The 27,160-nt window shown below is 42.3% G+C and overlaps 1 protein-coding gene and 2 long non-coding RNA genes across 23 annotated transcripts in view; all 3 read left to right on the top strand.

Annotated features, from left to right (window-relative positions):
• ASRGL1 (asparaginase and isoaspartyl peptidase 1) overlaps positions 1–7,802 on the top strand; it is a 75,405-nt gene extending 67,603 nt beyond the window's left edge. For 7 of the 8 annotated variants that reach the window (XM_080998041.1, XM_080998046.1, XM_080998043.1 and 4 more), the window contains 2 exons: positions 2,293–2,403; positions 5,883–7,802. In XM_080998041.1, coding sequence (XP_080854167.1) covers positions 2,293–2,403; positions 5,883–6,112 — 341 coding nt within the window. In that variant the 3' untranslated portion in view covers positions 6,113–7,802. Of the gene's footprint in view, positions 1–2,292; positions 2,404–3,332; positions 3,418–5,882 lie in introns of those variants that run through there. The other variant, XM_080998048.1, reaches the window with a different exon arrangement.
• A 5,290-nt stretch (positions 7,803–13,092) lies between these two features.
• Positions 13,093–16,861, top strand: LOC308472844. Its single transcript, XR_013983768.1, has 3 exons — positions 13,093–13,821; positions 14,517–14,627; positions 16,612–16,861. It is a non-coding gene; the product is annotated as an uncharacterized lncRNA (long non-coding RNA).
• Positions 16,862–19,205: 2,344 nt separating this feature from the next.
• The window catches only part of LOC308472830, a 210,796-nt gene continuing 202,841 nt past the window's right edge, over positions 19,206–27,160 (top strand). For 3 of the 14 annotated variants that reach the window (XR_013983742.1, XR_013983753.1, XR_013983754.1), the window contains exon 1: positions 19,694–20,604. This is a non-coding gene — a long non-coding RNA (uncharacterized lncRNA). The other 11 variants (XR_013983741.1, XR_013983744.1, XR_013983752.1 and 8 more) reach the window with 10 other exon arrangements.

The raw sequence follows: 27,160 nt of genomic DNA, 5'->3' as shown, positions 1-27,160 counted from the left end.
TTTAAAGGCTACGGAACGGGTGCCGGGGAGTGGCGTGGTGCTGTGAGTCTTCTGCTTCCCCTGCCGAGCGTAGCCACATGCCGTTTGTCGGAGAGCGCTGACTTCTTCCTGTCAAAATTTGGACTTAAAATCAAGAGCAACAACCCGTGAGTAATTTGGAAATTGGATTACAAATAATTCGGTTTTGGATTTGGCACGAGCGGGGGAGGTGAAAAAAAAGGAAGTCCGTCTCCCCTCCTATTGTAAACAGCTTAAAGCAAGGATTTGTCATCTAAGGTTGCGAGAAGAATTGTTGTGATTGGATAAAAAAATATAAATTCCACGGATTTAAAGGACTAAGTTTAGTGTGCTGGAGGACAAGAGTTTATTTGCTTGAGTACCACCTTTCTCAAGCCCGGGAGTAACCCGTGAAAAGAGCCTGCTGAGGATTTATAGAAAACTTTTGACAGCTGTCAAACTAGCTGTCAAAGTTGGGAAAAACTGAAAGCTTAAATTTTAACCGGCTATATTGTTACAAAATATTGAAAGTAAGGAAAGGCTGATACAAATAAATTTGACTTTTGGATCGGAAGGGGAAAAAAAATACAAAGTAACCAGATTCCCTCTAGAGGGGATTCTTGGACATTACAAGAATGGAACTAGGTCGGGAAATACGAGCTGATTTGCAAGAGCTTATTTTTCTCGTGGGAAAGCTGCGAGAGACGAGTGAGCGAGGCCATGTTTTGTCTACAAGCCCCACAAAACCGAAGCTAACAGAAAATACACCTACTGAGTTGGAAAGGGACTTGATGCTCAAAACACAGGCAGCTGGACAAGAAAAGAAACTAAAAATTGAAGAAGAGGAAAAGACACCTGCTGAACAGGAGGAGCAGAAAGAAGGGGTGGCTGAAATGCCACAGAAGATAAAACAGAGCCGGAGACCTGCTAAGATGAACTCTAATTCGACTAAGGTGAAAGTTGGACCATTTGGGACATACAAATTCAAGAAGCAGAGTTGGAGCTCCATCTTTAAACAAGTAGGCATGGCTGGAAGAAGCATGGTCAATACTGAGAAGGTACCTTTCTGACCCTGGATGTTTCGCATGAGAGACTTTCGAAGAAGCCGGCTGAAAGGAACTGAGAGAGATTTGAAAGCCTCGGACATAAGGTCACCAGGCTAAAAAGATGGACTAACTGGACTTTGGTTTGGGATTGAAACCGGGGAGAGAAGGGTGGGGTTTAGAAGTCCAAAGGCGGCCTGATTCTCATCTTGCAGTGTAAAAATTATATGTTCTTTATTATGATAAGAATTGGGAATCCGTGGATGGGAATTAAGGGCAACCTTAGGAAAGATATCTTTTTTCTTGTTTCTATATTTTTTATTTTTTCCTTCATATATGATTAAGGTATATATTTTTAAAATGGTTGAATAAGCTAAGCTAAGCTAAGGATAAGGATAATAATGACAAGGCATAAATTTATTACAGAATCATATTAACAAATCAGTGTTAAGCAAATTAATAATTTATGATTAGGACATTAAGGATAAAAACTTGCTTGAACAAACAACTGGAGTTGGAATACAATAAGGGGAGACGTGGGGAAGTCATGAAAAGAAGCTACTGAAAGTGAGATCTAAAAGGTGGAATCTTTTTTGTTGTTTTTTGTGTTTTCTTTTGTTTTTCTGTTTTGTTTTTTGTAACCTTTTGAAATTTTAATAAAGATTATTTAAAAAAAAAATAACATTGTATTATTGGAGTGCAAATGAACCCTTGCTCCATATTATTACCGTATTAATTCCATTGATGTAGACCAGGGATGTCCAACAGGTTGATCACGATCTACTGGTAGATCCCCATGAGGTTTTGGTAGATCGCAGTTGATTGCTGGGTCCCTTTACTTAGCGTTGGTAAAATAGATTCCAGCCCTGCTCCCTCGCCCTGGCCTCCATTGTTGCACGATTTGCAGAACGGAAGATGGAGTTTACTTAGTGAGGCTGTTTGTTTCTGCAGCAATCTGTTGTTGAGTGGCTGTTCCCCTTTGTCCCTTGAGCTTAGGCTTTCCTTTTTTTAAAAAGGGGTAGATCCCTGCAAGTTTTTAATTCTGTGAGTAGATCACAGTCTCTTGGGAGTTGGCCACCCCTGATGTATTGTAGACACAAAGTGTACGCCACTTGGGTTCTTCTGGTTCACATAAGAGGGGTTGCTTTTGTAACAGGCTTATGTGCAATTGGATATATCGTTGTAGTTGATTTGAGATGTTGAGTACTGTAAATGCAAGTCCTTGACTTTTTACTTTTTGCTCTTTGATCAGGAAGTGGAGGTTATGCAGATAACAATGTTGGTGCCGCTTCTACTACAGGCCACGGAGAGAGCATTATGAAAGTGGTTTTGGCAAGACTTATCTTGTATCACATGGAAAAAGGTAACGACAAAGGTTGCAAAGAGCACAGAACTGCTACTGTATTCCTGACAGACGTTGGTGGGAGTAGGTTGTGGTCCATTAGTTAAAAGTTGAGGATGCATACCGAGAAAGTTATTTGAATAGTAGTCAAATGTTGTGATCGGTGGGGGGTTGTGTCCAGATAATTTAAACAATGAACCTTCTGAAGGCTCAATTTGTGCTACTCCTGATTCAGTGGCACTGGAGCAATATTGTGCTGGTGGGCAATGAATAACAAACAAAAATTATTTCATAGTTGCCTGCAACAAAGTGTTGATTGCTTTGAAAAGCTCAAGTACAAAAAAACTATGGCATCTTAGCGGTTGCATACCAAAAACAATAGGCTTTTAACTGTTGAAGGGAGTGGGTTGTTGCTGATTAATCTTATAAAACCCTTTAAAGCACCACCAGTTTCTCTAACTTCTATGTTAAAAAGGAAGGCATGTGAATGAAAATAAGTAGGCTGGTCTATGTATTGATTTGTGTATATTAAGTAAAAGTGTGACTATGGTAAATAGCTGGCAACAAGGTGTTCATGGGGCTGTAATATAATCAGGCTATGGATGACTCTAGAGAGCTATGCCTTCTATGTTATCCAAACTCTCGATTTATATTACAGCCGGTAAACATAATCAGCTGACCTACTTCTCCTGAATACACTTACAGTTGCCAGCGTGACCAGACCACCTTCTTTATTCTAAGCTGTAGTTGCAGACTGCAGATTGTTAGGATCGTCATTTAACTTCTGACACAAAACTTCAAAGAATTTTAGAGTCATATATGCAGAGGAACTCTTAAATGGAAAAGGTGGAAATTCCATTAGCATTGTATAAAATAAGTTCCAGGGAGGTTATCTGCAAATCTCAGGTGTGTAAATGTCATGGCATAGGGATCTTTCACCTCTATTTCAGCATCCTTAACAAATGGCTTGTCAGTCTGACTTAATCTACTGATAGAAAGAGTTACTGTATGAATCTGGTTTTGGGGTCAAATGCACCCCAAGACATTAAGACATTAAGCCAACACCATTTTCAAGTAAGGAATCGTGTCTTTATTGAGATACTTCACTTTTCCAGCTGAACACTAGTTGCAAAGAAATCACCAGGGCCAACAATATCCAATAATATAAAGGACAAGCATCTACAAAAATCGTATGTGGGATCCGATTGCTTCACAGTTGTTTAAAAACATAAAACAATATATTGCTCCATTACAAGTGTAACGGGAATAATCATGAGTTGTGAATTACTTGCAACAACAAATCGTACAGAACTTGCAACCACAGTACTTGCTAATTAGGCAGCCTATACACAATCGCCACATTTCACAACTGCATGAGCAGGCCAGACAAAACAGTTACATGAAGCATATTTTTAGTGTGTTGACCACAGAGATGATTCCTGCCCTCTTTTCAGCAGGAAAGAAAGCAGTGGTTGGCTCCACCAGTTCTTTCATAACATAGGCAAATTGGTTATGTCACTGAATTTGATCAACTCCAGGCTAGAACTGTAAGGAGGAGACTTTTTGGAGTGTTCACTCCATTGTGGGTTGTTTAGCTTTTAAATATAGGCATCAAAGCAGGCAGTGTCTGCTACATTTGAAAACCGAAAAAGTACCCTTGGCGTTTGGAAATGTAGATGGAGGTCACACTTGTCCATACCACCTTTAGTCTTATTAAAATAAAGAATGATCTCTTTCTTGAAGGCACTGAAGAAAGGGGAATCTACAGTTGATTACATCCTTGCACTCTTGCTTGATTTTGGAAATGTGCACAGTAGCTTTCAGCCCCTCCTAACCATGCTACATAATTCAGGCTGCACAGTACTACAAGTGAAGAGCAGGTGCTCCATTGAAGGGTAGAAACTGAATGATCCTTTTTGCAATAGTTGGAATGTCTAAGCGTTATTATGGCAGCTGTTGCCTGGATGAAAATAATCCTTCCTGTTAGTGTTTATAAAGGCTGGGCTTTGGTTTCTAAGCATGAGAATAGTTTCCATTCTGGGGTATCTGGGTTTTGTTTTTATGAGAAGGAAGGGCAAGATCTTAAAGCAGTTGTTATGCTTGTCTGAGTTACAATATGACACCTGATGCATTTGTAATACTTAAGACCGAATAATATACAATGCACTGGTGGATCTGAGATAATAAATTGTGGATAACGACATGAATTTTATTTGGCTTGTTTGCTATGCACATACACACAAAACGGGTTTTGTTTACAGGGCATCATGTCATCGTTAAAACTGATTAAATGTTGCTGCTGTCTCTGATGACATGCTTACATTGTACACTTGAACTAAACAATGTCTGAAGGTCTCGATTTGCGGATCTACCAAAAACATATATGGATATATATAAAACAACAGTGACAAAATAATCCCACAATGATACTTTGGTTTGTATTCGGATTCAATTATATCATAAATCCTGGTGATAAAGATTATCAATGTCCTTTGAATTTTTTTCTTGCCAATTTACCAACAACTAAAACAAATCCGGCAGGAAGGTAAATGGTGTTTCCGTGCGCTGCTCTGGTTCGCCAGAAGCGGCTTAGTCATGCTAGCCACATGACCCGGAAGCTGTACGCCGGCTCCCTCGGCCAGTAAAGCGAGATGAGCGCCGCAACCTCAGAGTCGTCCATGACTGGACCTAATGGTCAGGGGTCCCTTTACCTTTAAAACAAATCCATATATAGGAGAGAGCACATTTGAGGGCCAGACAAAGCACAGAATGGTTTCTATGTTGTTGTGCTCCATGATACAATTAGGCCCATCAGTTGTATTTATCACCTTTTATTTCCCTTTCTTTTTAGCAAAGGAAAGAAATAGAAAGTCATTTATGGTATTTTGTCTATCATTAGAACAGCTGACTAATGGAACTCAGTTGTAGAAAGGCTGTGGAATCTCCTTCATTTTAAGGTATTTAATAAGAGCTGGAGGAATGACTCTCACGAATAGCAAGGTATAGTGAACATAGTTAGAATTTGGACTAGGGGGCCATAAACCATCTGGCTTTGATTCGGTAAGTTGGTGTACTATTCGCAAAGAGAGTTTTGCAATGTCTTGTTGGAGAGGGGTCAGGAATTCTCTGATACTTCTTTATTGACTGTTGGGATCTAAAAGGTTTCTTAGATTTACACAAGGGGATTTGGTTATCTCTGTAGAATTCCCCACCACCACCACCAAAAAACAACAACCCAGTTTTAACCTGTGTTTGAAACACTTGTTTCAAAAGAAGGTTGGTAGGCCACAAACCTAATGACCTCTTATACTCATGGAGCTACTCACGTACTTTTGGGATCATGCCCACCATGTTTAAGAGATATTATATGGATGAATTGTAGCTGCTGCAAAAGCCTGTTATTGGCTAATCTGGAAAGATTCAAGGCTACCCTTTCAGCCTGAATTGGTTTTGCTCAAAATTATTTAATTTCTGACGTGTTTTTGAACTTTCCCCCCCAGGAAAATCACCAGGAGATGCTGCTGACTCTGCCCTAGATTGCATGAAAACTAGAGTCGGGGGATTGGGTGGTGTCATTGTGATCAGCAATTCAGGAGACTGGGCTGCACGATGCTCCACCCAGGAGATGTCCTGGGCTACAGTCAAGGATGACCAACTGCACTATGGCATTCATGCTGGGGAGTGGCACACACAACCTGCCGAAGAAGCTATTGGCTCCCGGGGATGCTAAGCAGAAGTGAAGGAAGTGGAAGTAACGCAGCACAATCAAGATTATAGACCTTTGTCGGAAACTGAATCTGTTGTCCCCTTTCTGAAAGGACCTTCTCACCAAATTTCAGTTCAGATATTCACAGTGCTGGTCTTTTTGCAGCCAAGCTAAAATCTAGAAGGAGACATAGTGGGCTTAAGGATGGCTTTTGTGAGCATATATAAGCTATCCAAAGGTTTGCTTTCTTAATCACACAACCTAATTGCAGAAAGTCACTATGCACATCCTCAGTGGGGTGTATTTGATGAGATATGCAGTCTTCACAATGGCCATTATATTGAAGGCAGCTTCTCCTATAATGTGATTATGCTTGGAAACCAGTGTCCATGATAGACCAAACGTAGTCTGGTGTCCCAGATCACACTTTTGCTTTTATCTTATGTGCCCATGTCACAGTCCTCTGTATCCCTCCATCACGCCTCCCTTGAACTGCTCACCTGGGCCCACTCACACCTCGCCTGCCTCTGTCTCTGTCCTCTGGATCTCCCCTGAGCCAGTGTGGTGTAGTGGTTAAGAGCAGTAGACTCATAATCTGGTGAACCGGGTTCGCGTACCTGCTCCTCCACATTCAGCTGCTGGGTGACGTTAGGCTTGTCACATTTCTCTGAAGTCTCTCAGCCTCACTCACCTCACAGAGTGTTTGTTGTGGGGGAGGAAGGGAAAGGAGATTGTTAGCCGCTTTGAGACTCCTTAGGGTAGTGATAAAGCGAGATGTCAAATCCAAAGTCGTTGTCTTCTCTCCTACTCCTACCCACCTTTCCTGGGCCACTTGCCTAGGTCATTATCCTGCCCATCTTCCAATTCCCTCGCCTAGACCTGCATCTCCATCCTCTGGATCCCTTCTACTCGCTTTGCCTTGGCTGTCCACCCTGCTGCTTGTAGTGCCACCTGTCTGTGGTGAAGTAAACTGCAGCATAATAACAACCATATGGTTTTATATACTGGAGGGAAAATCTTAGAATCTTAGAGTTGGAAGGGACCTTGAGGATCATCTAGTTCCACACTCTGTTCATTTCAGGAGCATTTGTTATGTAAACTTTGAGAAGAACTGGGATGATCATAACCATAGGTTACTCCCAAATGCTGTAACTGAAATATTAAGAAATTTGCTTACATTTTTTTCCTACTTATAATCAGTACAGAAAAGAAAGCAGGGACATAATAATTCTCATGTTTAGGGAAACATGCAAAAGAATTCAAAGTTTTGTTTTGAGATAGCAGACTTTCATTTGATTGTATGACAAGTCAAAGGCCAAGTCAAATAATATGATAGGTGTCTTTCTTGAAGTAGTATATTAATTGCAAGAATAAGCTGCTGTGCATAAAGTTGCACTAGTGTTTATATGGTAATATGTTTTTTGAGGTACTTGTAGAACCGAAATAGAAATTTACAGAGTGAAATGTATTTTCTCATGATAATACTTACAAGGAAGATGCTTCATTTTTAGACAAGGTATTTGTAATTTATCCCTTGCTTTTCCTTTTATTCTTTTCATACTAATGTAATTCAGTAATTTAAGTCTTATTTAGATATTGCCTTGATCCCATACCACGTTTTCCATCTGGGAAATAATCAGTGCTATGTTGATGCACAACATGTTCTTATGAAAATAAATGCCAATAAAATCTAGTACAGTGTATTTTAAAAGTAGACTACTCATGCATGCTTTATGGCTCAAGTGTATTTTTTAGCTAATCAAATTTCCATTAAATGACACACACACACACACACACACACACACGCATTTTCTTGCAGAACAACAAGAATAGATTCAAGTTTACTGTTGATAAGCCTTTCACGGAAGCAAAAATAATACTGTGATTTTAAAAAATTGAATATTTACAGCACATGGCTGGAGTACTCCTTTTATCTGTGAAATATCAACAGCCATTTCTTTAAGGAGCAAATTCCCCCTTCCCACTCTATTAAAATATTCATTTTTAAAATTAAGGCAATTATTTTAATTGTAGAATCTGTGGTGTAACAGTTCATACTTTTAACAAGATATCCTCATAATGGGAGAACATACCTTTCCTTGCCTTTGGATTTGTTCAGCTTTGAGAGGCACCATTTTAACATAATATGAGTTGGAGGGCTGCTTCTAAATTTCACTAGAACAAATAAACATGATACCTCTAATTGGGGATGTGCCTCTGCCTTTCAAGAACCAGCCCTGTCAGACTTGCGTCACATCTCCCAAACAGTCACATCCTCCCTAGTGACAATGCCTAATGAATTCCTAGGACAGGCCATTCCTTACATTCATTTAACTTGGCAGTCATCCAGCATGGTTGCTGTTGTGACTTCTTGGCTTGACTTGCTGATCCGGGGCGGGGGGGGGGGGGGATGCATTCCCTCCCTGCAAAAGTTCAGCTTCCTGTCTATCCACATAGTTCAGACTACAGTACACAAAATATCTGCATGCCCCCTCCCTTGGGACACTTGCCTTTTCTTGCCCTTGTTTCCTTCTTTATCTGCCCCCTCCCCTTCCCTCCCTTTCCCCAGCAACTTGCTTTTAAACCTTGGAAATATTGCAAAAGCAGTTTCTGATCTGGCATGCTGGTGTGGGCGGGTGAGTTCCATATTGCTGTGTCTTGCTGCATTCTTTAGTCGATGTTCCATGGCAGAATGCCATTTCACTCATGGTTTAGAAAATAAAACATTGCATAAGAGGTTGATTTTTTCCCTTAAATTTCCCACTAGCCAATATATAGATGGAGGGAAATCTTCACAAAATAATTAAGGGGAGAAAAATGTATTTCTGATTCCCTCTGCCCTGCTCACACACCCTTTCCTCCCCAGTTTTCACATGTCTTGGCTCTGCCTCTTTGCTGCTGGATTCTGTACTACTGTCAGATTTTTGCCTTTTAAGACTTAAGAGACTTAGGATATCACCATGATTTGCTTTGGAGTCTCAGGCTTTGGGATCGAAGACTTGGTAACCCTGTTCATGAGTGAATTCGCAAGATACTTCATTTTTGTTTGATTTATATGACATAAATTTCAGTGGGTGGTTAATTAATAAATAATTCCTGGTGTGACTCAGATTGCACTGCTGTTCACGCAACATCACAACAGGTACAAAGGTAAGGAAAAGAGGAGAGGAGGGGAAATCCTATACGTGTTTTTGGACATACCTAATGAGTTCCCTGGTGTTCTGTAGTTCCTAAATCTATTGGCAGGAGGATTAGGAACAGACTTGACTCAATAAGCATCCTAGGATTACCCTTTCTGCTGAACTTTCTGGATTCAAACTGTATTTGATTGCATTGCAAATCCCTCTTTCACTCACTCTCTTCAAAGGTCCCATTTTTTTTTGCACTTACCAATGAATTATCAGCGCCTTGCTGTGTTGTAAATAAAATGTGTGCATCAGTTCTCGAGCTCACGCTTCTGACCCTTTATCTCTAGGGCTTCACTTAGAGTTTAAACCATGTAATGCATTGTAGCATGCAGCTCATTAAGTACTTGGGTGCACTCAGACATAAAGAGCATTGCCCATTATGCATGCCTGGCAACATAGCAAGCTATCTGCTTAGCAACACCGACCCTCAACAGAACCCGTTGTTCCAGTGTGGAGGACCTTGCTGTATATTTTGCATAATTCCAGTTTAATTGGAATAGTTATGGTGTGGTGTATGAACTAAAGCACAGCCAGTGGTCATCCTCCATTACTTGGTGGCAATAGATCATTTAGCCTTTGTGTTTGTTGTGCATTCATGACATCATCTGGTTATGGCCCAAAGTATACAGCAGATTTTATTGCCGTTTTAATATTTTCGGTGGTGGGCTGGATTAGGGCCAGCAAATGTGAGTCTGAATCTGGGCAAGATGGAGGCTCTGAGGGTGGGTGGCTCCCAAGTCCGGATCATTGGTCAATTGCCTGCTTTGGACAAGGTCATACTTCCACTGAAGGATCAGGCTTATAGTCTAGGGGTGCTCCTAGATCCAACTCTGTTGCTAGAGGCCCAGGTGACCTCAATGGCTATGAGCTTCCACTGGTAAAACAGCTGCGGCCATTTTTTGACTGGGATAACCTGATTACCGACAATCATGCACTGGTAACCTCCAGATTGGATTACTGCAATGTGCTGCCTGTGGGGCGGCCCTTGATGTTGGTCTGGAAGCTGTAGCTAGCGCACTGGGGCAGGCTGTATTGCTCCCATGTGTTCCACCCCTACTACAGATTTCCACCAGCTGCCAATTAGCTACTGGGCTAAATCAGCTAGGAATCTTGCCCTTAGTGTGGTAGAATGTACTCGTCAGAATTCCCTTGTTACGTAATAGACCTTTCTCTACCATCATGCCTTTTAAGTGGATATATTTATTCCAGTCCACATCTACATTGGAACTATTTTAAACTTTTTATATACGGAATTGTTTTTAATTTTTTGTTTTGTTTCATAGATGTAATTTTTGTTTTTATAATTGTATGTTTTATTGTTATAACCTCTCATGCAGGCATAGGCAAACTCGGCCCTCCAGATGTTTTGGGACTACAACTCCCATAATCGCTGACCACTGGTCCTGTTAGCTAGGGATGGTGAGAGTTGTAGTCCCAAAACATCTGGAGGGCTGAGTTTGCCTATGCCTGCTCTCATGGGACCCTATGGTAAAGGGCAGGTAAAAAATAAAATCTAATAAAATCAATCAGTCAATCAATAATGAAAATCAAATCTGTACCTCAGCATCTCCTATGTTGCTAGAGGAAACAATTGGATCTTTGCAGAAAGCTAAAGTCATTACAGTAGCTTGCAACCTTTCAACAAACATGTAGAAACTGAATGTTCAGAATCTCAGAAACTAATGAAGTTACAGTGTTCCCTTTAACTCAATCAATGGAAAGTTGCTTTAGAATCTATAGGTAATATTGATTTAGGTTTAAAATTGAGATTGATTCCACAAATATTGATGTTCTGAGCATATTGGATCCCACAGCACCTTCATAGGAAGGAATTGGCTGGTTCAGATAGATGACAGGACTGAGACAATAAAAGGGCGAAGCCTCCCTTTAGGACTATATCAACTCAAACTAGAAGACAAATGCTCGCACTTGTATAGTAGTGGTATTTAACTCTCAGAAGAGTCTCACTCATTTTTAAAACATCTGTAGCAACCTGTTGGAAGGGCTGCCGAGATTTGGGCCGAGATGCGGTGGAGTTATCAAAAGGTGCAAACATTTTGGGTTGCGATGTTCTCAAGAAATGGAAACCATTACCCAAGCAGTCCATAGGTATATTACCCCACTTAGCGTTATTGACATTGATGTGGCTAATGCAGACCTAAACTGCAAAGAATTGAATGGGCCACTTTTTAATGGCAGCACGTGTAGTGAAAACCCTGGCCTGAAAAGCACTAGAATAAATTTATTTAGACAAATGGTAGGGACAGGTATGGCAAATGGTCATCCTGGAAAAGTTGAGCCATGTTATGAAGGTGTCTTGAGGGCAAAATAAACATGAGAAATATTGGGTGGTTGGGCAAAACTTTATTGTGTCCACAAATCATAGGGAACACAGGCAGCCATTTTGCCTTTTGTTCTGTTTATGAAATGGATAAGTAATGAAAACGCTGCAAAACAATTTCAAAACTTTGGTACTGGTTTGGAGTGAATCGGAGAATGTTGGATTTCTGGGTGTTAACTGGTTTAATGTACCAATTACTCTGTTTGGGTAGGTGCTGCAAAATGTGGGGATCGCGCTGCAAAACACTGCAAAAGGACTGCAAAACTTTGGCGTTGGTTTGGAGAGGATCCCAGATTTCAAGGTTCATAGTTGATGAAGCTGTATGGCAGTATGTATTCGCCTTGAGTGAACAATACTGACTTCAAAATAACCTGTTTCAATAGTATGGGGAACATAGAATGTGTCTTTTGAATGAGGAACTTTAACTTTTATTTCTCAGTGTCTCTCCAAACTAGAAAACAATGGGAAAGGGAGAGGAATGGTTGCCATTGCCCTAATTTTCAAGTGTGTGTGTTTGTAAATTCCTCCCTTGGGCCTTCAGAATGACATTTGACTGCATGAAATATATGCATAAATGCTGAATTAGCATTTGTAAAAAAGGATTTGTAAAAGGAGCCTCTGGAAACATCTACATTTCAAACTAAGATAGACAGTGGCAGAACTGTTGAAGAAGCTATTGCATTGTAATCATCTGTTAATTAAGAATAGTCACAAAACAGCTATGATTTCCATTTATTTAACAGCTTGAGACCATCTTCTTGCTAGCTTCAATTGGAACAATGTGTAAAATAAAGTAAAAAATGGTGACTGTTCATTTGCTTCATGAACAGATCAAACAGTAGTGTGTGTGTGTGGTTGGTTGTTTTTATTTTAAAAAAAACTGAAACAAAAACCCTGCTACATGCAGTAGCTCTACGTTTGTTTGTCTGAGAGCCAAAGGCGTACTGAATTTGTGACCACCCGAAAAGAAGTTTCCTTAGCAATTACAGGCATGTGAAAGTCAAAGCTTCCTTTCCTCCTCATGTGACCTTTTCCCCAACCAGTTCAATAGCAATGAATTCCAAGCACCCACGGCGTTCATGAATTGATAAACAATGCTTTGTCAAGTAGTCCAAGCATTTCTGCCTTCATTACTGTGAAATTAGAGTTTTATTCTCTCTCCTACACCCTTCCAGACTCTTAACACGGTCCACAAGCGCATTTTCTTTTGAAATCAAATAGCACCAAGCATGCAAATATATGTGTGGGAAATGTCCAAGCACGTGGGGCCTAAAAGTGCCAAACTGCTAGCTGGATTGCGCCTCTGCTATTTCTTATCAATCACTTGGCATGTGTTCCATCCTCTCCTGCGCAACATTCAAAGTCAACATAGGACTAAGCTGCTGGTGGAATCTGTTTTGTCATGCCTTGCGAAGTGGATAGAGCACAGCTGGTGCTGCAGTCGCTTTGACCCCTGTGCTTGTAAGTAACAGACCTTATATACTCCACAGGGAAGAGGCGGTTGGTTGCTGAAGAAATAACAATAACTACTTTCAGGACAGCGTTTCTCCTCCTACAATAGCATTAATAGTTAAAGGGTTTCATGGTAGGACACTGCACTGCACTTCTTCGATTTAAATTTAACTTCTTTGCTTGAAAAGGCAACTCCAGTTCACAGATTAACAGAAACAAAATACAGGGGTGGGGGTGTAGTTTGAAGCTTTTATTGGAGATCCCTGCTAGATAGATATTTTGAGCTCAGGCCCCACTGCACTAGAAATCTAAAGCAGTATCCTACCACTTTAAATGGGCATGGCTTCCCCCAGAGAATTCTGGGACCTGTGGTGCATTAAGGCTGTTGAGACCCAGGCCACTAGGCTTTGTAATATTTAGTAAGCTGTGCTGGAGAATGGCGTATGAAATAAGGAGCGGAGTAATCACCTCCTGAGCTGTTTGCTTTACATGCAAGGTGTGCTACACTTTAAAAAGGTACCGTATTTTTCCGTGTATAAGATAGTGTTCTTTGCCTCCCAACAAAGTCAAAAATTGGGGGTCGTCTTATACACGGATGGTGAATGCACAGGGGCTCAGATTCAGACTCTGGTGCGAGTAGCCTGGGCTTGGGTTCGAGCTCTGTCGCGGGCAGCCTACCAGGCTCAGGTTAGGCTTTAGGATATACAGAAGCATCGGAGAGTGGGATGGAGTCAGAGGAAGACCCTGCTGAGGTAAGGGTTGTCATATTCCAAAAAGTGAAAATCCAGACACAAAAGTTGTTGAGAACGTGCTTGTATGTGTGAAGGATGACATTAATGTGTTGGGGGGTTTTGTGCTGATAGTGCAGAATGACACATCTATCTATCAATTGTCTGGTAGAATTTAATAACATGTGACTTGTGTTATTAATGGAGAAACCTGCAACCCTCCGGTCTTCTGAGTCTGTATTACTAGTACCTAAAGAAACAGCTCACACAAAGCAGCCTCTTTCCCTGTCATGTTTCTTTTAAAAGAGCTATTGTTAAAGTGCTTCATTCTGGAGTGCTTTGATTGTTGTGTTATGTACAGAACACTGTAATTAATTTAACAACAGGTCCTTTGAAGGTCAAATTGCCACTTTGAATATCAATGTGTCCAATGTACTGAATGCATTTAGGGGCACTCTTTATATCTTGCACCTCTCCTAAAGTGTCTGATATATATATATATATATATATAGGGTCACTTGTGGAGCAGTTGACCAGGGATATTCAGTTTTCTTAAATGCAGTTTTCATATTTCACAATGATTTGCAAAGGTAAATATATACATTTAGGAAGGCACAACAGTAGACATATTATGCTTTTGGATGACACAGAATAGACAAAATTGTGCAAATTTATTTATTTTTATTTATTAAATTTGTATCCCACCCTTCCTCCCACAGGAAATACCATTCCAGTACAGATGCAGATGGGGAAAGCTGTCAGTTGAAAAAGCTTGTTGAAAGAAGTTGGTGTTACGAGTTTGGAGGTGCTAGACTCACCAAAAGTCCTTGGTACGGTAGGGGTTAGAATTTAATCAATACTTGGGGTCTTAAGTGGGTTGCCAGACACAGGGTTTAGTGAGTGTTAAAATATAAGGCTGGCCAGTTTCCCAGCAGGAAACATGGAGAACCATTAATGTAGGTAATGCTTTATAATGGTCCTTTGGCAAATCATAGACCCTGTGCCAGATGCCTTTTAGGAGGGGCTTCCAGATCTGAGTTAGTTAGAAAGACAAAGACCAGGGTTTGATGTGGAGCAGTGTTTTTCAGTATTGGTCTTGATGTGAGCTGAAGGGAAAATGTAGCAGTCTGTAAAAGTCAGCAAGCTGCAGAGAGTCAGATCCATGTCTGGTGTCTGTTTGGATCCAAGGCTGAAGTTATGGGAGGAAGCAGAGCTGCTTGGGGTGTTAATGCTGTGAACCCCTCTATCATAGGCTCAGGTTGTATATATGTGTAAGGAAACCATATATCCTGAAGACACCACAAACTCCGCTGTGCCTCATTCCCATAAGGCAGGGGTGGCCAACTCCTGAGAGACTGCGATCTACTTTCAAAATCAAAATCTGGCAGTGATCTACCCTTGTTTTTTAGGGGTTCAGGTCAAAGTCGTGGAAGCATTTTGCCTCACAGCAATAACTCCGTCTTCCGAGATCAAGAGAAAAACCAGGCAGGGGAGAGAGGGCGGGGCCAGGTGCTCTTAGGCAAAAGCAAAGGAAAATGAGCCAGTGATCAACTGCAACCTGCCAGGGATCGACCAGTCGATCCCAATCAACCTGTTTGGACATCTGTGCTATAAGGAAACATGGACCCTGAGAAAGCATGCCTGGAATCCCTGAACCCTCACATTGCTCAGAGATTGGGGTGGCATGCAACAGTGGTCATCTTTGGTATGATGTCAACATACTAAATATGTTTGTGTGTAGTACTTATCCCTTTTAATGGCACATAGTACTGATACGTACAATGCTTGTGTTTTGTTAAAATTTTGACAAGAAGTATAATCTCTGGCAGGAGTCCAGTCATTTTTTCCTGACCATAAGATCTCTGCTTTGCTGCTTTCTTGAATACAGAACTATGCTTGTCCAACTCATAGCCATAACAAAAACAGCTTCATTTCCAAAAGTCTGAAAGTTAGTATTTGTGTAAACAGAAATCTTGCATCAACTGTTTTAGTCCCATGAAAAGTGGGAGACTATATATAGCATGTGACTTTGCTGATTAATATTTATATGCAAACATACTTTGCAAAACAGTACCAACATGACAGGAAAGAGACTGCTTTGTGTTAAAGACTACCAGTGACAATATGCAAGCAATGTTTTTGAACTTAGTCCCAAGGTCACCTTTATGAACCTTGTTTTATCCCAAATGGGGTCCATGTGGACTATTTTTCCTCTCTGCTTTCATTTTAATTATGTAGCCACTCTTTTAAACAGTGACCATTGTTTCCTCTTAGTTATTTTGTCTGGCAATATACCAGATATTGCCAGATATTCCAAATATCTACTGGAGAACTTTCAGCGTGTACTGTAAGCAGGTGTGACTTAGTCCTCTTCAAATGAACACATAATAGATACAAGCACACCCCCAAGAGTGTTTGGAGTTCCAACAATGCATACAGATTTATCCAGGGATGCAGACATATAATGTTTTTGTTAAGGTATTCTAATGTGGAAATAACCATAATCCGGTAGTCACCAGTTCTGCAAACATTTATTGGGGGGGGGGGCGGAGGCTGGTAATTGTGGGAGTGCAAGTGCTCTGGAGATCAACCTGTAAAACTGAAGAAACTGATACTTTTCAAATACCATTCAGTGTCTTTTGCTCATTAGCAGTGTAATGTATGCAGTCTTAATTAAATCTATTCAAGCTTGCGTACTGAATCAGAAAAAGAGTGTATTTCCTTTCCTGGCCTCCTACGCAGTAACTCTGATGCAACTTGTATGCCTAGTTTTTCAAAAGTCTTGTTTAACCACTTCTTTTCCTTTTGTTCCAGTTTTTCCTCACTGCACCATCGCTGTGAAACACTTAGTGGAGGATGAATTCTATTCACAAATCATGTATATATGCATGTGAGCTCAAGTCTACTGCCTACTTTGTATTTGCATGGTGACTTTTGGTGGCAAATGTATAATCACTTCTTCATCTCATTGCTGCAAAGAAAATAAGTAGCTTATGGCAGCAGATTTTATTAAGTAACAACTCATGTTAATTAAGGAAAGAATAAAGCGTCTTTGACATGGAAAGTTCCTTGCTGTCTGACTTATTAAAGGACAGGTCACTCCACTGAATATTCTATCATTCTAATTTCTGCAACATAACTGTAATAAGAAATGGTGGTTACAAGCTTTGGAAACAACACATTCAATACTAACTTGTACTTAGAATGTTGTACACAAGCTTTTACCTTAAAAAGCTTGTGTTGTACACAAGCTTTTACCTGTTGGTTCTGTGAACAAAAATTTGCATGGATTCTGTCAAGTTGTTGAGGTTTATTATCATGGAAACAAATCCTATAGCTTTGGAAGACAGAAGTCAAGATCAAATAATGTGTATTCAGGCAACAGAGGTTTCAAAATGTTTGACAGTTTGGCCATATGAACCATTGTTCCACTTTCCTCTGCTGGTTTGACGTATTAAGGTACTACTAACACCCTCTTCACTCACAACTCCAACCATATGGGTGCCACTTTCCCATAGTGCCCTCTCATGTAACTGAGATATGTTTATCACTGTTGCAATCATGTCGGTTTTTCCACACCGAATTAACATCCTATCAGGACAGTGGGTAATACCCACATGATCTGGACTGCCCACATTTGCTGGATCTACACACATACTACAGCCACAGAGAGAACCACAATGACCTGATTTGCACAAGACACCAAACCATGTTTATTAAACAATGGTTTATCAAACCATGGTTTGCCTGAACTCTTTAATGTTTAATGCCAACCAACCACAACCTGAAGCTATGGTTTACTGCTGGCTTGTGAACGTTGGTTTAACTATGGGTTGGTATTATGTGTGATTTTGGCACACTTTGTTAACTATTTGTTTGGCCGGCCAGCCACAGATGCTTTCCAAGGTACAAAAGCATAAGGCAAGAGTACAGTAGTTGGAAAGCAAACCAAGCTTTGGAGGTGCAAACCGTGGTTTGCTAACAATATGTGCAATCCATGTCAATGGGTTAGCATGTTTTATGCAGCCAGGTGCATGAGGAGGGGCTCAATCTGTCTTAGCTATCTACTCCAGTATGCTTGGAACCATATTCAGTAGCAATTTGTACAGACTAATGTTGTCAAATGTTTATGCACGGAAGCTTGGTGCCTTTAACAACCATATGAAGGTTCATACCAACTACGTTCTCCTTCCCACAACTCCATATTATGCCATTTGTTATGCCCTCCCCTTAAAAAACAAGCAACACGTTTTACCTATACAGTGAAGAGCCCAGTGAAAACATCTGGTTGTTTTTTTTTTTGTTTTAAAGAATGATTTAGTAAGTATACCCACTGTATATTTAGTTAAATTGTTTAGTGAACCACTCAGTGCCACAAAGGCAGTTTACTCAGATTCTGCAAAACAGCATACCCAATATCCCCCAATATAAAAATATTTATTAGAATTTCAAGGGGTGGGAGTGGGGAAGGAGATAAGTTGAATTACACAAGTAAAAAAAATAAATTAAACCCACACTCACTCAGATTTTGTCAATTGGCCCCAGCGAATTATTATGCATTCCTCATTCTCCATTTGCCACAAAATTCCCAACTGTTCAGGACAGCTTTAATCAACCTACTACACAAAGTCCAGATTTAGGGGAAGCGGCTAATTTCTGTCTTGCACAACTAAGCACGTCTCTTAACTTTCTTCCTCGACCCTTATTCAACACCCTTTCCTCTACCCTTAAGAAGATAATAAGATCAAAGACCCGCGTAACAACACAAACGGGTTTCAGTAGGCACACGTTCTGCCTGAAGCCAGACGTTCTTGCAGCTCCTCACCATCATGTGCCGTATTACATTCCAGCCGTGTCCTTTATTCGCCCGCGCGCGCACCCACCCGCTCTGCCCACCGAAAGCACTTCCAAAGAAATACCGCCACAACCAGCAACTAGTACGGCGGCGGCCGCCTTTCTCTCAGCCTCTTCCACAGCTGTTCGACCCTATTAGACCACCGCGGCTGGAAGAGTTCCGAATGGAACGAGAGGGGAAGAGGGAGCATTCTATTCCCTTTCCTACTGGTCCGTGGCGGCAGGACTCTCCGGGCTCCCGACGTTTCATTGGCTAACACGTTCCTCTTCTCCCCACCCTGGAGCTAATTGGTGGAGCTTGAGCGTGGAGAGGATGGAATCCCGGGTACGAGGCGTGCATATGTGTATGTGTGGAGGGCTCGGGGTGCAAAGCAGAAACTGACCCGCCCTGCTGGTCACCTGCAACAAACACATATATACACATACACATATATGCATATCCTCTAACACACACACACATACATATGTGTCTGTTATGTATATATATATGGGTATGTATATGTATGGATTGGGATTGACTTTTAACAGGGCGCGCGCGCGCACACAGACGGACTGTGCCTGCGTGAAGGCAACTGTGCACACCCGGGAGGGCGCGGGTGTTTGGAGAGAGCGCGCCGCATTTTCCTTGCATTGCTACGCAGGGCTCCCTCTGAAGGGGATTCGCGGCTGAAACTGAGGGAGTTTGCAGCTGTCAAGGGGAGGTGGAGGGGCTCCTGTAGTTGAAGCAAGAGAAACAAAGAACATGGCGAGGCATTACAAGCAAAGCGAAGAAGAGGTGGAGTCTGAGGTGACGGGAACCGAGTTTCTTCCCGCCCCTTGGGAAGCAGGCGGGCGGCGGGGCGGGGGGAGAAGAAGAAGGGAAGGACAGTCGGAGGGGAGGACCGTGGCAAGCCGGCGGGGCTCCCGGATGAGGAAAAGCGGGCAGGGGCGAGTTTTATTTGTGGCAGTTTCGGGAGGAGGAGGGGGCTACACGTGACGCGTTTGGCGCTCAAGTTGCGCGATTTGTTTCATTTCCCCTTAAGTGCAACAACTGCAAGTAAGAGTGGGAGGGAGCGCGCCAGGATCCGTCCCTTGTGGAGAAGAGAGGCTTGTTGCAGCCGTCCTCCTCCTGCTGGCTGTGGGGGAAGAAGAGCGCTGTGGGGCGAGCGGGCGGGCGGAGTGGACCTGGCACGCCAAGGGGACTCTGCCGGAGCTTCGGGAGCCTAAAGTCGGGCGGGGCGGAGCGGGTGGCGGCGTCGGGCTGCCCCGCCTCTTCTACCCCGCCGGGACCAGCGGGGTTGAGCGCGAAGAACTACGCCGCAGGTGGAAGGGAGGCTGCCGCCGCCGCCGCTGCCGCCTTTCTCCCCTCGAGGGAGGCCTCTCTGTGCCGTCCGGGAAGATGCTTTTGGAGGAAAGAGGCCGGTCGCCGGTCGCCTGACTTCTGTTGCTTCGCTGCGTGGCGTTGCAAGCCGTAGGGGCTGGAAAAATAGGGGAAGGTCGCCTTTTTCCTTGCTCGCGGGTGGCGAACAGCGCGCGCCTTGCTACGAGCAGAAGGCGAAGGAGCAACGTTCCCGAGCTGCATTTTTGTGAGGGACAAGATTTCCCGGGAGCTTGTGTGGCTGCGAGGGGTGGCGGGAGACGGAGCTCGGGTGCTCTCCTCTTTCGAAAACTGTAACTTCTGGTTGATCTGGAGAGAAGACGAAACATCATCGCTTTCCCTCCCTTCTCTCTGACTGCTCTTAACTTAGGACCCAAATAGCAACTGTGGATCGCAAACAGGGAGAGGTATTGGCAAAGGGATGAAACACATCATGTCCCCTTCCTGAATGCTGTAGTAGATCAAGCGGGAAGGCTCGAAATGACTAACCTCAAGTTTGTTTTGTTGTTGTTACAGCGGTGGAAATGGCAGGCTCTTACTTACAAGTTCTGGAAGTGGTGGCATAACGGGAGTGAGCTGTGCAGGTGCAGCGACAGGTATTGGGGGAAAGGAGAGAATTGCTACCTTTCTCTTTTTGAAAGGGGTTCATAGGAGCGGAATCACGTTAATCAGCTGTGCTTGGTAGTTGCTTACAGCCCAATCCTATGTGTTTACTGGGATGCCCCACTGAATTAGCTATAGAGTTTACTCCAAAAATAAGTGCACGGAGAATTTGAGTGGGAGACTAACTTCTGAACTCTTGTGGTGGGAAGTCAGTAGTTTTTCTAAGCAGAGGTTGTTTGCTAATGCAGCAGGTGGGCTTATGTGCAGCATGAGGAGCTGACAGGGCTGCTACAAGTGCATATGAAATGCCTCTTTTGTATGTAAGCAAGCAATTCTGTATTTTAGGGTATTAAAAAGAAGCCATCTTGTTGGCTGAAGTGTGTGGAAAATCTCTCTAGCATTACCTTTGACTTTAATTGTACTGCTGCAGTTGTTTGGTTGTTTGGTGTAGCGTCTGTGCTATGCTTGTAAAGAGGAGTAAATGTTTCTGAAGTTCAAAATGCAGCTTAAGCTGTTTTGTGCTCCCCAGTCCCTCAGAGATCAAGGCGAATCTTTTTCTTTTTAAAAAAACACCCTCTTAGCGTTAAGGAGAACTTTAATACCACTTCATGTCATTGTTGACCTTGGAAGCCAGTTCTAATGGGTTTTCAGCCCTCAGAGGCCACTCAAATTCATTATTCACATAGAGGGTTTACAGTCTGCCCTTGGGAAAGCATAGAAATATGCTTTTGAACCATTTGCCCATCTTGACATGGTAGAACAGCTCACCCCGCCCACAAACTACATTAAAGGGGGAAATACTAAGAACAATCTTCTAGCAAATAATGTACTCTCATTTCTTTTTTCCAGTCCATCTATGTTAAAGATTATTTAATGAAGGCTTTTGCGGTATACAGATACAACTCTGTCACCCACTGCTTGATTCAGCAGCATGAAGATATTGTTTGTATTTGGGGAGCACGCTCCATTGGTTACTGCACCAACAAGGTGCTTCACTTTTGGCCAGTGAAATGCATGGTTTTTCCTAGAAAAGTCTCCAGTAACTTGAGTGCTTCCTAAGAACCTTGACTGAGACCAAAATATGTTTATGGCAGCAGGGTTTGTTTGTTTTTAAGTTCTGATAAGTTGTATTGTTTTACATGGTAATGTAGTTGGGCACACTTCAGAAGTTGCGCAGTCGAAACCTCTTCACATCAACATACTGTTTCCCCAAATGCCCAGTGATCTTGGTGCAAAGCAGAAAGGGGTGCCTTGGTCTACTTGATTAAGCACAGTTAATAAGAAAGCTTAGCAGCATTCTAGCCATTCTTATAAATACTAATTACTCTTTTGCAGAAAACAGTGGTTATCTATTCTGCATGTGCATACACAGACTTGGTGCTCATAGAACTTTAATGTAATACGACCATTATAGAGTTTGAGGATGCCATTACACACTGACCAAACTTCAGAAGACTTTCCCTCCCCCTCAGAAGTGTTGACATTTAATTGACCTTTGAAGGCTCATTCTGTTAATCATACTCAAAGCACTAAAGCTATGGTCCACTGATCTGGTGTTCTTCCATTTAGCCGTGTTCAGCATATAAATTCTGCAGCATAATTGCTACTTATTGAGCAAGAGTTTCTTTTCTTTTCTGAAAATGAGAGAGGCTTGCTTTGCCTCAGGCAGGGCACTTGTAGAGTTCTGATGCCAAACTGCTTTCCTGTCATTACTTGGAGGGTGTGGCTTCTAGTTAGGAAAGCAATGGAAATTCTTGCCTGCTTAAACTGCTTTTTTATGCTTCCTGAAGCAGTTTGCAAATGGGTAGATGGATAACCTTGAAAACTTGAATGTCCTCTGTCTTGCATAAATTGAAGCATGTGTTCTAAAAATGACCCATGATCTGTAATCTCTCAGATTTTATTTTCCTGGGACACTTAGTATTACATTTTTGAAGCAGGTTAACATCCTAAGTAAAAACAATGCGGTGGGGGGGGAATGTTTATGTTAAATGTTCAAACTATAAATATATTTAAAGAACTAATACATACCGAGCACATGCATCTTCAACTTTTTCTCAAGAATTGCCAAAAACCATATTAATAATCATAGATCATTTTTGTGTGCAGGGCAGTTACTGAGCAGTTAACTTGGCATTAGTTGTATTAGCGAGGCAGAACTTTTGTCTGAAGTGCCAGCCTTTGCTTTGGAGTTTGTGTGTTTCTCATTTGAGAATGGAGCTTGTTTTCTGTATGTGTCTGTTTTGTGTGCTTTTTATTTATCTTATAAAAAAAAAAATACTAGCCAGTCAGTGGCTAGTTTATTAAGCGACATAACGCTTGTAGATATGATTCCTTGTTAATTTGCCAGTGCAGCTGAAAACAGAAGAGGCTGGTTTTGTATGAATAGATTAATAACACCTTAGGGAAGGAGAGGTTGGATTTCTTAGTAATTTTGCTCATACAAACCAAACCCACAAATATAGAGGGTGGAGACGAGCTTGGAGACAGTTCCCAAACTGTAGATTTGTTTGGCGTTGCTGGCACTCTACCCAGGCCCCAGGGTAATAATTTAGTGTCAACATGTACATACAGAGTTACAGGCTTATGGTACCAAGGTGATAGATGTCTTTGAAATACCTTTACCATCTGATCATATAACTTAAAGCACCAACACATAAATGCATAGGATGGTCATTAGTGTAATCAAGAAGGTTAAGGGTCTAGGTCTCAGTTATGGAAGTCCACATTTGTGGGCCTTTCAGTATTAGCTGGGCTGCTAATGTTGGCACGGAACTTGCTCTCATATCAGTAGTTTAAGTGAAGTATGCATAACAACCTCAGACATCATACAGTGCTTCAAAGGCACTAACTTTAAGCCATAAAATAGGGATTTCCACATCCTGTTTGAGGGACAATCTCTGACTGAGCCATGCAGCGCCAGCAGTTAGAAGTGTAGGTTCTGCCACTGCAATGGAGATTGAGTTCCCCCACTTGGCCAGCTTCTCATTCTTTAATAGTACTTGCCTGGATTTTTGTTCAGATACTTGTATTCTGTCTCCTTCAAGACCATTGTGTTTCGGCCATGTTTAGTTATTGTTGCATCCATGAGGATGGGCTTATGCCAATTGACAGCCACTTCAGCATGGATGTGGAGCTATCGCTGCAATGAGGTTTTGAGCATTAGGGATGCTAGATAATACCAGATTTGAGGTGTAATATAAAATTGGTCATAGGTTCCCTGGTTAGAGTAATAGTAAGCTGAACAGGATGATAGTGTACAGCATACATAATTAACTAAGGGAACTTGCCCAGTCCTTTTTTTCATTAAAACGTGCTTTCTCCTGTCTGTAACTTGAGGAGCAGGTTTACCATTAATACAGGAAAAGAAATCTGTTGGATTATTCAAAGTCTATAAAAATAAGCTTTCAAGAGTTTTATATATTTGAAATATCATCTGTTCATTTGTTATATTGTATATAGCGTGGGCCACATTTGGCACGCCAGGATTCCTAATATGGCCTATGAAACCAATTTTCTCAAGTCATGTCTACTCATCTGACATCAGGTATGACATAGGTAAAGCTGCAGCTGCTAAGGAACAGTTGGGAGCCTTGAGAATGCTCTCCCTATTGCTTCTTTTCAAATGTGGCTTGAATTTGGCACACTTTAAATTTGGTGCCACTTAAACTTGAAGTAATTAGGGATGTGGGTGGCACTGTGGGTTAAACCACAGAGCCTAGAGCTTGCCGATCAGAAGGTTGGCGGTTCGAATCCATGCGACGGGGTGAGCTCCCGTTGCTTGGTCCTTGCTCCTGCCAACCTAGCAGTTCGAAAGCACACCAGAGTGCAAGTAGATAAATAGGTACCACTCTGGTGGGAAGGTAAATTGCGTTTCCGTGTGCTGCTCTGGTTCGCCAGAAGCGTCTTAGTCATGCTGGCCACATGACCCGGAAGCTGTACGCCGGCTCCCTCGGCCGGTAAAGCGAGATGAGCGCCGCAACCCCAGAGTCATCTGCGACTGGACCTAATGGTCGGGGTCCCTTTACCTTTACCTTTAAAGTTGAAGTTGATGCTGAATGCAAGATGTTTGGCCTGGAGTGGTCACACATGGGAGCTTCCTAAAGGAGCCAACCTGACGGCACAGCTTGCATATGGCACCAAATTACAAATGACTCTGAATGCAAGCCGTGCTTGCAACAGAAGAATTAGGAGTCCTGTCATTTTGCTAGCATGGTTTTCAGTTGGTGCTGTTTACATTCGGTCCCGAATGCAGGCTGCATTGCTTTGGCTGGGCCATCTGATGTCATAGGATGTTGGGTGGTTGACTGGTAGGTTGTCCCTCCCAGCTGTCAAACGTGGCATGTAGACTACTCACCCGCAGATCAGACAAGGTTCTTCAGCCCAAGTAAAGTTCTGGAGACATAGAGCTTACTTAACTAAATAGTTTGAAATTTTAATCTGCCTTAAGCTAACAGTTATTTCTCTTTGGATCTGGGTATGTATCATATGTGGCCACTTTAGATCTTCCCATGTTCCATTCAAATCAAGGGACATGAGTACTGTGAAAACACATCATTCTGTGCTTTGATGTGTTACAAAGGAATGTCTGTTGTGCCTGGATGGATGGGTGGGTGGGTAATTAACTGGTGAAAGTTTGTGTTGTAGTAATACCTGCAGTCCCTGCTGGAACATTTTTATAAAGCAATGTTCATCTAGATCAGCAAATACTGAGCTGTGAGGCTGGCTCTCCTAAGGAGGCATGGATAATTCCATGGAGAGGTACATGAACCTCATGCGGGTATTGATAAGAGCACCGTATTTTTCGCTCCATAAGGCGCACCGGACCATAAGGCGCACCTAGTTTTTAGGGGGGGAAATCAAGAAAAGAAATCTTATTTCTCCCCCAGCCCCAAAGAGTAGCTTCTCCCAGAGCTTCTGGGGCTGTCAGGGGAAGCCCGGGGTCCCCCCCCCCAGCCCCAAAGAGCAAAGAAGCCAAGACAGTGAGCAGGATGGATCCTGCTCGCTGTCTTGGCTTCGTTTTTAGCCGTGCGCAACCTCTCCAGCCGGGAGAGGCTGAGTGCGGGTTTGGCAGAAGCCAAGTTAGCAAGCAGGATGGATCCTGCTCGCTGTCTTGGCTTCCTTTTTAGCTGCGGGGCTGGGGGCGGGGGAAGCCCGAGCTTCCCCCGACCCCAGCCCCCAAAACAGGTCGGGGAGCAGCAGCAAGGTTGCGCGCAGCCTTGCCTCCGCTCCCGGAGCTTGCAGGGCTGGCGGGGGAAGCCTGGGTCGTCCCCCCCAGCCCCAGGGACCACATATTCGCTCCATAAGACGCACAGACATTTCCCCTTAGTTTTTAAGAGGGAAAAAGTGTGTCTTATGGAGCGAAAAATACAGTACATTGTTAGAAGCTGTGCCTAGTTTCTTGTGCTGATAGTAGATGGGATGCTCTAGACCAGTAATTGCAACACGCACAGAGGCTTGTGACTAATGAATTTATTATGGCATAAGCAATCATGGACAAGAGCCCATTTCATCAGATGTGTTCATGTTCGGACACTTGCACCCCTGCCCCCCCCCCAAAAAAACCCTGGATGGTAGTATTCATTTTCTAGCATTCCTCCCTGTTTGCCTGATCTTGCTTTAGCTTTTATATTGCTGCCTCGGAGTATAATAGAGGAATGGGCATTGCAAGCCAACCCATCTGCTTTTGCTTGTCCTGCGTTTCTGGAGGTGGCAATGGATGCGTTCCAAAAGTGCAGTCCTACACAGCTATTAAGAAATAAGCCTTATTTAGTTCAAGGGGACTTGCTCCTGGGTAAATGTATATCAGATTGCAGCCTAATATACCTTCTGTAGAAAAAGTGGGTAGATAAACCTTTTCTCCTTCACAGTGTAAGAATATTGGAATTCATCCTGCTGGGCAGTAGATGCATTTCAACAGCTAACACATTTTTTTAACTCAAAAATATGTTTATGGCTGGACATCTGTGGGGGTTTTTTGCATGTTGATATTTAAGCATGGCTAAAACATGCTTTTCCATTTAACATACAGCAAGAGTTAATTCTGAATTGCACTGAGGAAAAGGTATAATATTAACAGAACTTGAAGTACATGACCTTGAGAATATAATAATGTCAGTGTTCCAGTTGGTAGGTCACATTTTTGGTTAATTAACCATGAGAATGTCCAGGTTTGTTGGCCATAGGTTGTTGCTCCTCTCATAGCTTATCCCATGTAATATACTGAGTTATACCTGTTAAGAGAAACACTCTTAAGTTTACTGAGTTTTCTAAAAACAAAAAAAAAATCCTATAATATAATACTTTAAGTGGGAAGAACTTTCTTACATCTCATGTGGGGCCTTAAATTGCATTGTACAATAAATAAATAAACTCTTAAATTTTGGGGACTTCAGTTGAAGTAAGTTATCCCCAAGGAGTTAGTTGTCAGCACAGTATGTTAAGAGCTGATGATTTGCTGCCAGACAAAATGTTATGTGATCCACAGTGAAGATTTATTATATTGTCAAAATTATATAGCTGTTGCATTTGTTTGTATTGGAAATCTAC

The sequence above is a fragment of the Podarcis pityusensis genome (genome assembly GCF_964106645.2).
Source record: "Podarcis pityusensis genome assembly, chromosome: 3".
Classification (NCBI taxonomy): domain Eukaryota; kingdom Metazoa; phylum Chordata; class Lepidosauria; order Squamata; family Lacertidae; genus Podarcis; species Podarcis pityusensis.
Note: the sequence above shows the minus strand (reverse complement) of the source record. Positions and strands in the feature narration are given on the sequence as shown.